At 32.9% G+C, this 14,426-nt stretch overlaps 1 protein-coding gene across 2 annotated transcripts in view; it reads right to left on the bottom strand.

Annotated features, from left to right (window-relative positions):
* rho-5 (rhomboid-5) overlaps window positions 1-14,426 on the bottom strand; it is an 81,370-nt gene that overhangs the window by 29,026 nt on the left and 37,918 nt on the right. For both annotated transcript variants that reach the window (XM_035368204.2, XM_035368205.2), the window contains exons 7-10: window positions 10,793-10,959; window positions 10,627-10,711; window positions 1,377-1,516; window positions 179-290 (exon numbers count right to left, since the gene is read on the bottom strand). In XM_035368204.2, the coding sequence (XP_035224095.1) occupies window positions 179-290; window positions 1,377-1,516; window positions 10,627-10,711; window positions 10,793-10,959 (504 nt within the window). The remainder of the gene's footprint in view (window positions 1-178; window positions 291-1,376; window positions 1,517-10,626; window positions 10,712-10,792; window positions 10,960-14,426) is intronic.

Raw genomic sequence — 14,426 nt, 5'->3', positions numbered from 1 at the left:
TTGCCCTAAATTTATAATCTATACTTAGAGCTCCCACCCACAAAGTCAAACCTGCTTCCATGAAATCTTTTTACGTTAATAAATTCCGTAACTTAAAGTAAATGTCTCAAATCAATATTTAAGAAAATAATATCTGTTACAAAAACAAAAACAAAAAGTGTTACAACAAATTGCTTACCTCTCCAGAACGCTGAGTTTTCCTAATCCCGAATGGCCCAAACCCATACACTGCAAGTGATATCACTGTGACTAAAACCTGAACTGTTGTGACCCAGTATGTAAAGAAAGGCCTGCAAAAACAAGACAATTTTAATTGCAATAAAATCTCACTCATTTAAAATTCATTAACAGAGACATGTTAACATAGTAAAACAACTACTAGTTGGGTCAGGAAAAAAAAAAAAAAAAAAAAAAAGACTGCATAATCATGTTTAAAGTTCTGTAAGATTCCTACATCTTTTCCTCACCCACACCTCAAAACTTTTAATTCCCTTTATCACTGTAAACACCTGTAAACTGCCGTAACTGAAAATGAAAATAATTTCTGCTAAATGGAAGATTACAGCAAAAATCTCATAAACTTTACTAACTAAACCCCATTCTTTGAAAGATCTTGTTCCATCTAAATAAAATCTGTAGTTGGTCTAAACAGAAACTTCAGTACTTTTTGATTAGAAGATCATCAGCCGTTATTACACACCAAAACATCAAATGTGGTAGGCTAACAAGGAGCTAAGTAATGACATCATGGTAAATATGCATTCAGTGATTCTACCTTTGGCATTCAGCTGTTTCTCATTTGCAATGCTGAATTTTTTCCCTAATGAAACATTCGATATGGCTTATGCAATTTGGCAATTCCTGTGCAATGAAGAATTTCAATAAAAATCTTTTCAATAAAAACCTACCACAGAATGAAATTAAATCCAACATAATTCTAAAGTCATTTTAAAAAATGTAGTATATCTAACAATCTAGATGGAAGATGATTATTTATGGATCAGAGAAACAATGATCATGAAGATGAAACAGGATTTGATGATGTGTCTGAAGAAATAATGGAAGACAAATATGGCGAACTTTTTATATTAACTTATAAAGAAAACTTTTAAGTTCATAAGATACGTCCTTTCTTTTAAATAAACAGCTCTTAGATATATGTAGAAATTTAATTTTTGTATGCTCATCTTTTCCTTATTTTAAATCTCTTATTTTTATGTCCAGCATATAAAGCGCACCCGTACATTTCCATCTTCCTTTTTTAACTTAAAATGTGTGTTATACAATGAAATCAATAGTAATTATATTCAGAAGAGAATTTAAGTCATTTAAATTAATAAAACCCTAAAAACAACCATGGAATAAAATTTATTCACCTATGATCATCTATGTCGTCCAGTTGCTGCTTTACACTCGATGTGATACGATCTTGTCTAATTCTTCTTTGTAAAAACTTTCCAATGACACCCATTCCATATTGCCTACGATCAAAATTTTGAAACTCTTGGCTCAAAAGCTGCAAAAAAAAAAAAATTCCTTATCAGCTCTTTCATGAATTATTTAATATTTAGAAAACCATATGGAAAGAAAACAACAAAAATGCAACTACTTCTAATCCAAGAGAAAAGATAATTAATAATAAAAAAAAATCTTAAATACATTACGATTTTTTGCACCAAGACATACGTTTTCATATAAGTTAGAAATTTTCAAAATAGTCATGCTTTCAAAATGATGAGGAAAAAGTGTAACATAAGAATCATTATTTCCTAAGAATAAAATACAAAAATTATTCTTTTGTTTATTAATCCTTTGATATATATGAATGACCCTAGTTCGCATTTGATGCATACACTACAATGTGTATAAACAAATTCAGCTGGCATGAAGGATTATTGACAAATATAATGCCGATGAGTCTTACTCGTAAAGCATTGACCCAGTACATAAAGATAGATTTACCTTGTTTACAGAATAAATCAAATGCTCCTTGAACAAAATATGAGAACTAATTCACAGAAACTATTTGAATTTAGCAAATACAGACAGTGTTACCATTACTATACAGTTTTCTGGGTCATTAAAGAGAATACTGTCTTGTACGCAGGTTTGTCCCAGCCAAACATTTTCATTTGGTCTAAAGTTCAGAAGATGAAACAGGTGAAGAAGATTTTAAGGGCTGGCTAACTATTAAAATATACTGAACACTTGGATGCCTTCCAGCTAAGAAAGAGTTTAATAAATATGGAACATATGAAAATATACTTTGCAAAGAAATATATGAAGTACATCTTTCAAAAAAACTCACATTTGACTTTTTACAGTTTTCATAAATGAGTGCAATTTACAAAAGCAACCACTGAAAAAATAGATGCTAATAGCATCTATTTTTGTTTGCCACTCAAACAGGAGAATGAAATTCCCTGACTTTTCCAGGTTTTCCAGGTATGTTTCGAGAAAATTCCAGTCTATCCGCGTAATGTACGTTGGCTGTGCTAAGAGGTAAATTAATTATGGTATTACTTGTACTGTGTAGCAAATTCACTTAATTATTCAATAAATCTCAGAGGACATTTATTCTTAATTATTCTTGGTACACTTTGTTTGATAATTTTGTTTACTTTTCCACTTAAGAAACTTAATAAAATTTAAGATATATACATTGGATAACAATTGTACGTTTTATTTAATTATTACTCATGATCATCACCAGTTCAACACGAGGCTAATCCGTTTCTTATAAATCACAACGCAATGCTAAAAGTTAGGTTAGATTTTAGGTAAATTTAATTTGTGTGAGGTGTCTTCTTAAAAGGCACCTTAACACTTGAAAACACAAATATAATTATAATAGGAGTTGTTTTCTCCACTGAAGATTGAGATTAGAATCTTCCCAATCTGGAATAAAATAAGGCTTTTTTGCAGACATTCTGCAGCTAAATGAAAGAAAGAAATTTATTTAATGATATTTTTTTACTAAATTGAGGTATTTTATATTTATTTCACAGCATACACAAGGAAAAAATATGTGCATTAAATTTCGTGATGTCATCATACTGCTAGAATTAATTTCAGGATTATGCCAGAGAAAATTTCTTGAAATTTGGAAATAGTATTTACTAATGATAAATAAATTTAGAGGGAAGAAGCAACATTAAATGATATGAATAACATAAAAATAAAGATAACTGCTTAAAAATTGAATTAGAATAATCAACGATATTTTAGCGAATATAGTTTACATGGTTAGTCTTGATGACTGATTACTATTTTTTTATTTTACTGCAAAATGACAAGATATTTATTAAAAAGAAAAGAAAAAAAAAAAAAAAAAAGATTTTGCGGTAAAATCCTAGTATAAGGTACGGCCTTCGCACGATTTTGAAAATTGTCGCCAAGAACAAAATGACTCGTTTACTGCTCATCATCATGTCGCCAAATCCCGCTGTACCATACATGGAGATTATTCTAACCAAAGAACGTCTATGTAAAGAAGAAAAGGTTCCATACACATAAATGCTATTACGCGGCTAGAAAGTGGAGGGAAAATTTGCCAAGGGATTTGGCGATGGAACCTGGTGGCCAGAGTTTCCCTGTCCGCGATGTGTACGGGAAATTGAGAAACACGTGTTAAGAAGAAACGTTCTTTGACAAAAAAGAAAACTACGAAAATCCATTTTTAAATTATTGCGAAAAATCCAAGAAGAAACATTTTATCAAAGAACGTTTTTTCTTGGATTTTTCACAATAATTTTAAAAACGGATTTTCGTAGTTCCCCCCCCTCAAAATAACTAATCCATGAATTAATTTACTTGCGCCAAAAGATATTTTCTTTTCCTTTAGAGCAGTGCTCCGCAACCTTTTCTCACCTGCGACACACAAAAAATCTTTCTGGAATTTCGTGGCACACCAAAGAGTTCCGAGTTATCAAGGAAGTGCTGAAAAAATTCAAATGCTGACACACTTACAATCACACACACAACAGTGAAATATATAAAAACATTTAAAATAGACATTATTAACGAAAAAAAATTGTCATTGTGTATTAAATACATGATAAAAAATTGCAAAATGTCAAATACATGTATTTGATTGCGGCACACCTATATCTTACTCATGGCACACCAGTGTGCCGCGGCACACTGGTTGCGGAGCACTGCTTTAAGAATTGAAAAAAATTTTAAACGATATTCATTTTATGAATTCGTGATAACATGACCTTCGAACTTCGACACCGGTTTTGCAGCTTTTGCAGCTGAAGATGATGGTTCGGTAAAACCATCGATACTAGTCCTGTGAAAATTTGAAAATATTACGCTGATTTTTGTTGTTTGAGTTCTAAATTAATACTTGTTTGGCATGTTATTATAAGGACAGACATGTTCGGGCCTGCACTAATCTGCTTGAATATCAACACAGAGACAAAATTCTGGATCATTTTTAATGAAAAGTATTTACTTCAACAACACAGGCCAAAAAGGGACTTAGTCTGCACCTTGTGAGCCCATCAGCAGCATTGTAAAGTGTAATTTGACTAACAAAAAGATCATGCCTTATATCTGGTGGGATTGTCATGGCATTACCCATAAAGAGTAAAAAAAGATCATGCTTTGTATCTGGTGGGATTGCCATGGAATTATCCACAAAGAGTACCTGGAAAAAGGTAAAACCTTCGACAGTAAGGTGTACAGCGAGATACTAGCCCATCTTGATGCTGCTATTGAGGGAAATTGCCGAATTGAGTTCTGGCGCAGAAAGGTAATGTTCTATCAAAATAACACAAGACTATATGTGTCTGCATTCAGTGGCTGGACTCTGTACGGACTTGGGGTGGGAACTTTTGCCACACACAAAATATAGCTCTGACACTGCTCCCTTCGGACTTCTACTACCTTTTTACACATCTGCAGCTACATCTTGCCAGTGGTATCTTCCATTCTGCACAGGACGTTCGAAATGAGGTTTATATGTTTTTGGACTCGCTGCTATCAAGTTTCAGGGGCTTTGAAAAATTACCAAAACTTTGTCACAAAACAATAGATTTGGTCATGATTACTACCCCTACTAAAGGTACTGCTTTGCATGTTTTATTATTATTATTATTATTATTATTATTATTATTCCTAACTTTATTAAGAAATGTTTTTTGGCGGAAAACAACAAGACCATTACAACCGGATATATGCTACATTCGTTCTACCAGATATATGCTAAAAGACATTTAAAACTCATTACTTTGTAGATATTAGATTTTTTAAAAATTAATTTTCTGCAAGCAAGACCTTGAAAAATCAACCATGCCTTCAGTAGAAATCAAACACAAGACCTTTGAAATGCTCAAAGGATATGCTGACTATTATATTATTATGAGACACAGCTGAAATAACTTTATTTCTTTACACACTAATCCCACTTAAAAAATGACTGGGGGGTAAAGACCTAGTAAGCCTAATCAAGGTTGGGAAGTGCTGTTATGCAACATATTATTGTTTGAATGCAACATAGAGTCATGAAGTTTTCTTGGAGGTAAGAATCTTGAAATATTCCTTGTCCTCAGCAAAAACTGAACCTGAGACCTTTCAGTAGCTAGATGAATGAGAGACTCCTACACTACAAGAACACATGGAAGGAACATCTAATCTTTTACAATTTAGTGGAATCTTTCTGCCATCTTATGGGCTATCTTATTTTCACAATAAAACAGGGATGCAACATATTTAGCACAATTAGAAATATCAATCATACAATACAGTCTGAGATCCGAAATTGTTGGGATTTTTATGACCTTAGAACTTTCCGGATTTACATCATTAGTTTAAGTATAATAAGCTGACACATAAACAGGTAACATTGGGACTACTTTTACTGTTTGGTCAGACAGAAAATTGTTGACCCTCCACAGCCACTCAAGGGCTGAACATGTGATCCTGGCTTACAACAAAAGAACATCAATTAATGAATTGTCATTGGCTATGATGCGACTCTTTAAAGTGACATGCAGGAATTTCAGTTAGACACAAGAAAAATCACATTTATGGCACACGTGCCTCTGGTACTTACGAACTATCGCAACCATCTTAGAACTACTAGACTTTCAGAAACCAAACTCTGGCAACCATGCTCATAACAATCATTTCAATCAAGCAACAGTGCCATTTTCATGAGTGTTTTATTTTGTTGTTGTCTAAATTCCAATGGTTTTTATACACCATGATATTTTTTTCCTTAAAATTTGTTTTAAAATATTAGCTTGTGGAATCCACCAGCAATGGAAGAAACTATGGTAAAATTTCAGCAGTAATACAGAATTTTGCAGAAAATGTTCCAAAGGGAACAAAATGGAAATGCATTTTCTAGATAACTGCTGTTGCTGAAGATTGCATGAAGCCAAGTTTCCGCAATTCTCTGATTTTTTTTAAGTGAAAACAGATCGCCATGTACTTTGGGAGCAGAATAACGGGGGGGGGGGGGGGGGGGAGGTACAGAAAGATACTAAGAAGAATGTGCCTTTTTTAATGTATGAGCTAATCCTTATTTAATAATTCAAATTCGTATTTTAAATTGTTAAAATAAGTTTTCTTTTCCTATGTTGATATTGTTTACCACACTTATTATAAATATCAAAGGTTTGGGAATCTTTCTAAAAAGGAATGCGTGAAAACCACCAACTTGTACATGCTAAGTAACTTTTACATTTTCATCCTTAAAAAATTACCAAATTGAGCTAAAACACTTGCAATAGTAGGTAAGTACCGTGCCTCCTTTTGTTAGATATTATATTCTCCCTTCCTAGACTTTGCAAGAGGTGGAGAATTTTTTTTATTACTTTATCTTATTTTATTTAGTTAGTTAGTTAGTAGTTTGTAGGTTGTCATTAGTAGTTAGTAGTTTGTCATTCCAGAACACTGGATGACTGGATTTTGGACTTCGTACTGTACACTGTGCAAAAAAAGGGGGGAGACAGTTCTATATCTCCCGTTCTACTGGGCTGATTGATGAATTCAACTTGCGTTTTCATGTTTCGAAAGCGTGACTTAGGATATGTATTAGATTTATATATAGTATTGTTCTAATATAGGTATTTTGACACAAAATCAGACTTTTTCTGAAATAACATACCAAATGTTTTCCATATTTGAATTCTACGACTCAAATTATGCCAAACTACCAAGTTTTGTATAAATCACACGAGCAGTTTTTAGAAAAGTAGTTCTAAATATTTGAGTTCACAATGCTGATTGAATTCTGTATGTATTTATTATTCTCTCTCTTTTTTTAACAAAACTTATTTGATTCTTCCTTTCACATTTCGAAATTTAGGTTTATTCCAAATAAAATTTGCCTACCTTTTACAATTTATTTTTAAAATTTGTATTTTTAAATAATTTTTATAAATTTTTCAAAAACATTTTGAATTATAATCTATAAAATTTTTACCACCACCTTAAAGAAGACGTATTTCTAAGCATACCTGCAACAAATTACAGTTTTCTATTCAAAATTTCTGAAGATATACGTGAATTTATATATTGGCACATTTTGAAATTTGGGATATTTGTTGAAAGTGATAAAACATCAAATATGGTTTAGACATTTTGCTAAAATTATTTGAAAGTAGGAACGATGTGAATTTTTTCCTGCTCATGCACAATGTAAAAAGGCAGGAACGAGGTGCCTTTTTTTCTGCTCGGCATAATGGAAGGGAAAGTAAAATTGGTTGCCTAATATTAAGAAGTTTGCCACGTGAATTATTCTTGGTGCAAACCAAAAAAATTGTAGCAAGATAAATTTTTGAATTACTCCATTAATTTCGCGCCAAATTTTACAAAATTTAATATTTAGGCATAATTTGAGTTGTGGAATCAAAATATGAGAAAAATTGGTATGTTATTTCAGAAAAAGTCCGATTTTGTGTCAAAATACCCATGTTAGAATAATGCTACATATAAATCTAATCTATATCCTAAGTAATGTTTTCAAGACATGAAAAAAGCAATTTCAATTTTGCCAATTGGCCCAGTAGAACGAGAGATATAGAACTGTACCCCTCTTTTTTTTTTTTTTTTTTTTTTTTTTTTTTTTTTTTGCACAGTGTACATATTCAGAAGGGAAAAAAAAAAAAAAAAAGGTATTTGTCAGTTTATACTAGCAACTCGCATTAAATTGCCAAGTTTGACAGTGTTTATCAGCAAATACTACAGTAAACTCAAACTTGAAATTAAAACTAAATAATAAGAATTGTGAAATCATTTTTTTGAATTGGTAAGAAATCTCCCCACCCCCAGATATAAAATTATGCAAATTACCATCAAGTGAAATGAAGCTATTGCATTCTTTCAAGAAAAGAATATTTTATTATCCACCCAAATTTCCAAAAATGGACATGAAATCAAGTTACATATAAACACAGGAACTATGCAAGGGAAAGAAAGGATCTTTGCACCGGGCAACAGGTGTGCTGCTTCAAAAATCACATTGCTGACAATGATAAACTGCTGAAGTTGATTTCAGACCATAAATTACAAGTTTTTTTATGCAATAATTTGCATTTTAAGAAGTAAATTAAAGTTTTTTTAATACTTTTAATAAAATTTCCTTTTCTTAAAGTTTATTTTTTTAATTAGTAGGGGAGCAAGGGATGTCTAAACTTGGCAGCAGTTTTATCTTGTCACTTTGGTAACCAATAAAACCTGCAAATAATGAGAAAAAAAAAATGCTTATAAAATTCCTAGAATGAATGAATGAATGCGGAATGAAGCTGCTTGCAACAATCAACCTCTGATCATACTGCACATGGGCTTTATATTATGTCTCTTAACTAACTGCCTATTTAGATGGCATGCTTAATACAACTTGTTTAATGCAATGTCATCACACTCACTATGGCTATGATGTAACCAGAAAATCTGCATCAAAATGTTAAAAGCTTAGTATTTGTGCAATGACTCATTCAGAGTTGCAGAAAATGTGTGGGAAGTAGTGTACTAGTTCCAAGTGAATTTATAAGCTGTTCAAATGTTTCTGAGATGGCAGAGAAAGTGTTGAAAGTTACAAATGTCCTCGAAGACCTATAACCAGAAAAGTAGAGAAATAATCAAAAATGAGTATGCAGCTGTATAGTAAAACAGTCAAAACACCAACCATAAAATACAAGAGGACTTTAGCATTAGTTTTGGTTCAGTTCAGTCCATTCATACTGAAGATTTGGGTATGGTGTATTGGTGTATGTAATTACAGCAAAGCCTCAAGGGCTATCTGCCTGAGGTGAGGGATGCCTTCATGGAGAACTTTCTAAGAAAAATTGGCTCGTATACACGTTACACATGGGGAAAAACCATGAAAATGCCCATGCAGCCAGTTCAACTGTTGGATTCGAACCTTGGACTGAGCTACCGGTGTTCGGTGACTTTACCGCTCGGCTGCTGGTGGACCCGAAGATTTGGGTATGAGATGTCTTTCTTTGAACTTTCTGGCAGAACTGTTTTTGGAGGACCAAAAAGAAAACTGTGTTTCAGATATGCACAGTTTTCTTTGCTGCACTGAAAATACTAAAACTTTTTGAAACAATATAGCAAGGACATAACAAGTGATATATCACAATCTATAGCTATGAATTTATAGACTAAGGCTTGGTAAGACTAAGGCCAAGCGGTAAAGTCACAGTAAAGGATCTAAATTTCCAACAAGCATGAAGTTGATGCAAAGCAAAGATGCTTTTAACTGTTTTCGTTGACTACATGGGCACTGTTCATCATGAATATATTCCACTTAATCAAATAGTACAACCCTGAAATGTTGTAGTAAGAGAGAGATGTATAATTCATCATAAAAGAAATACGAGTGCCTAATGAATGCTACTCCATAAGCATGTATGAGCGAATTCAAGTCAGGTTGTGCATCAAGTTTCAGCTTAGTACAAAATTTGCCATGTTCAACACCCACTAGCTCTATCCCAGTAACTTTCAGACATCTCTCTTTTCAGAAATCAAATCCTGCTTGAAAGAACAGTGACTTCGAGATGTTAGGGAAATCCAGCAGAACATAAAAAGGCAGCTGTTTACTACCTGTTTCCCCAAAAAGTTTTAGGCATGCTTCAAATAGTGGAAGTAATGCTGAATGTCCATGATTTTAGAAAGTAACTATTCTGAAGGAGATTAAATTTAAAATCTGTAAGTGGCATAATTTGCTATTTTTTTACCAACTTTCATTCCCAATACTTTTTTTTAATAGCATCTCATAGATTAAAAGAGTATATGCACAATTTAAAACATGCAGCATAGTATTTTGCCAAATTCATTTAAAGCAAAATGTTAAATTTGAGGTTGCTACCATTTTTAAGACTATAAACATTTGATCAGATAGTCAATAAAATTAAATATCATAAAGGAAAATCATGCAATAGCTTCCCATTGATTGATATTTTGAAAATTTGTATCAGTCTCTAAAAATTATGAAAAAGAGGCAGCACTGACCCCAAACAATGATAAGCTGAGCCTCTTGAAGATGACATAATATTTTTCTGCACTTAATAAATATATTAAAATTATTACAAATCAACCAAAGGAAAAGTTCTTAATAATTGTACCAAAACTAATGATAGTTAAAGTTATATTTTATTTACATACTTTATTCCAAATACGTTTCATCCCCACATTTGAACTAGGAAGTTCTACTTGAGGAGATGAATGATGCCACGTTTGACTGCCTGGTCTATTAAAAGAATTTAGAATTACTTAACATGTAAGTGAAAATTAATATAATATAATTTTTTCATCAGGCATAACAAATTACCTAGCAACAGAATCCACAGTATCTACTACATCAGATGTCCCTTGTGTCTGTGGCAGATACAACCTTGCAGCCAAAAGTTTGTCATTTTGACTTTGAGCTTCTGTAGAATTAGAGGGCTGTTGCTCAAAAAACACATCATCAACAAGCTGACTAGCATCTGGGAATAACTGGAACAAAAAGATATTTTATAAAACTCAATAACAGTGTTTTGGTCAACATATTTGTTTTCAAATAAAATAAAAAAAAAAATGGGAACTTTTCTATTAAAGACATACCACACATTTTTGGCACATTTTAGCTCATTTCTTTCCCCATATCTTTGGTTCAATACTAAATGAAATGGAACATCAACAAGGATATATTTTTATTGCATGATAAAATCCTCCAAAAACCGCTGCAGCAGAAAAATACCTACAGCCTACAATACTTTTTGTGTGTGTGTGTGAATAAGTTTTGATCAATTTTTACAATTTTGTCGCATTCCTTGATTTTAATGGTAGGAGGAGATAACAAAGGATGGCATATATTTCTTTCATGCAATGATTCGAATGAATCACTGTGCTGTAATTTATTTGAAGCAAGCTTTGGTTTGCAAAACTAAACAGATGGACACCATAAGTAAATGAATCATATGACAGTAATGAAAAGGATCCATGATCCATCAAATCATGTTTGTGTTCGAACATCTCTATCTACCTTCCAGCATGAACAAAGGTTGCACAAACATTTTGGTGCATAAACACAAACAAAATGTGAATTAAAAGTCACATTTTTATTTCACAAGATGGTTATCGAAACAAAATATTCTTCTTTTATTTTTTCAGACGGGGGTGTGGGGGTGGGTGCAGAATATCTGTTTATTAAAAGAGCAAGTAACCAGTTCATCTTTTGGTAAATCCTAAGTCATAAAATACATATGTTTCTTAATTTTCTCATGTTTATTTCAATTATTTCGAGTTCTATTTCATAATTCCAATTAAGATTACAACTGTTTATTTTTATAAAAATAATCTTGAAATAACATGCATAAAAGCGAAGGTGTCGGGGGACATTTACTCAAGTATTTTGTAAATTTTCACTCAAAATTTATAAAGAATCTTGTATTAGCGAAAATGCTTCATTCAAAATGAGTTCTTTGGTACTCTACTTTGGATATAAATCCCATCACTTAATGGAACTACAATTTTGGCCTAACTTTTATTTGCCAGTTTGGCATCATCATTCTTACTTGAGTAAAAGACTAAACAACTTTTGCATTTATTAATTATTGTTCATTGAACGGGAGTTGGTTTGTTCCCCTTGAAAAGTCAATTAATTTTCAATCATTAGCAATAATTACTTGTTTTTAATTTTTTTCAAAGTTCGAAATTTTGATATTCATGATTTAAATTCAAGTCCCCATAAAACGATTCTTTCATAATTTACATTCAAGTTACTTTAAAACACAATTTTTGGAATTAAACTTCCAACATATGGGTTCCCTCTTTTTTGATACGTCTACTAAATTTGTATTAGGAGATAATATAATCAATATTTCTTTAGTAAATAAATTATTATCTTACTTTGCAGCTATTGTGCAAGTATTAGAAAACTTGTTTTCGAACTAAGTGAATTTTAGATCATTCAACATTGTATATATATATAAACTATTTAAACGAAAAAGCAGTTGAAGAGAAATAGTTGTAAAGACATTAAAAAAAGACACACAACACTTGGCACGAGAAAATATTGGCAAAACAAAAAAATAATAATGTGGCCAACACATGGCCTCCCACCAATTCATGTTTTAAATAGCAACACACTTTAAATAAAGTATCAGTTCCAGTTAATAATTTGTAAAAAATATTTAACTTGTTGTTCCAATCAGTGGAACAACTCGTGATACAAAATTTAGTATTATATTTTTCTATGTATAATTGGCCATGTGTAAAAAGCTGTTTTTTCTAAATTTGCATCAACATAATGAATTCATATCAACATAATGAAATGCTTTTCCATTTATTTTTTTAATTATTTTTTTTAATTAAAAACTTTATTTTATTGGGCAGTTGAATAACATATAATTTAATTGGTTTTTAATTAAAGATTACACTACCAATTTTACACTACCCTACATTGAAAATACCAAGAAAAGTGGTTAGAAAGTAATGAAACTCGGCAAACAGAGAGGGACAGCAACAAACAATACGTGATCTTTATTTTGAAATGATATGCATAATACAGAGTGAGAACAGCATTGGCTTAGTAGGTTGTAGAACCACCTTGGATGGTGATACATGAAGCAACATGTATAGGTACAGAGTCAATGAGACTATAGATGGTGTCTTGAGAAATGGCTCTCCATTCCCTGGCACCCATTTGCCATACTTTCATCTTCTAAATGCGGCAATGGCAGGGTCTGCAAATGGTGTCCTATCACATGCCAAATGTGTTCGATTGGTGAGAGATCAGGAGAAAACGGTGGACGGGGAAGCATCTGTACAACTTGCAGAGCACGTTGACTGATGCAAGCAGTGTGTGGTCGGGCATTATCCTGCTGATAAAGGGCACTAGAGCAAACTCTGAAGGCAGGGGCTGCAGCAAAATTATCCACATATCATTTGGCTGTCATAGTGCCCTGAATACAAACTAGAGGTGACTTGGAATCATATGTAATTGCACCCCAAACCATGATGCCGGATTGTCATGCGGTGGGACGTTCCACAACTGCTGCCGGATTGGAACTGTCTTCACATTTGATGTCATACTCGTATGCGGTGACTATCATTATAGAAACAGAAGCATGACTCATCTGAGAACACAATCCTGTGCCTTTCTGTCATCCACATCGCACGAGACCGGCACCATTGCAGATGTTGGCGTCTATGATGTGGGGTCAATGACAGTCTTCTTAACAGATGCCACGACTGCACGCCACTCACCACCAATCGACAGCAAATAGTTCTGATCGATATGGGAATATTCAGAGTGTCTTGAATATGCTGCAGAATGGTAGTAGAATTGGATTAGGGGCATGCCATTGCTTGTTGGCAGATGCATCAATTCACATGTGCCGAAATCATTCTGGCTGCTCTGGAGTGCCTCGAACTTGGCACATTTCCTTGTTCCAAACCACTATCAGCACAGCCAGTGTACTGTGGATGCATCTAGATGTGTGTCAGCTAAGATTTACCAACTGGACCAACTTTCCCCTCATAAAATCGTCTATCTTATGGAACTGCCTTCGTTGATGATGGCCTAGCATTCTCTGCTTGCGTGCGTCCTCTGAGACAAGAACAAATATTTTAGGATTTCCGTAGCAGAAATAATGGTACAAAAACTAAACATTTTCGGGGTTCCTTCCCTTATATCCTCTTCAATGTGCGCTGGAGAGCTGCACATTTCACATCATTCAGATAACTTGATGACGTGCATCTACCTTCAAACTTGCATAATTTTCAGACCATTCATTCTTGGTGTTGCATTTTCAATGTCTGTTAGTGAGCATACCATATATGAGAAAGTTTGGATTATATTGAAATGTTTTTTCATGAAAATCTGTTCAGGGCTGTTTTAGCTTCATGAATCTGTTAAAGTAAAGTATCACTCCCAACTTATCAATTTTAGCTAAAATCTAGTATGTTGTTTCTATTGA

The sequence above is a fragment of the Stegodyphus dumicola genome, chromosome 10 (assembly GCF_044657685.1).
Source record: "Stegodyphus dumicola isolate Sdum_Otavi_A_Nest chromosome 10, ASM4465768v1".
Taxonomy (NCBI): Eukaryota; Metazoa; Arthropoda; class Arachnida; order Araneae; family Eresidae; genus Stegodyphus; species Stegodyphus dumicola.
The sequence above is the reverse complement of the archived record's forward strand: the minus strand, read 5'-3'. Positions and strand labels throughout refer to the sequence as shown.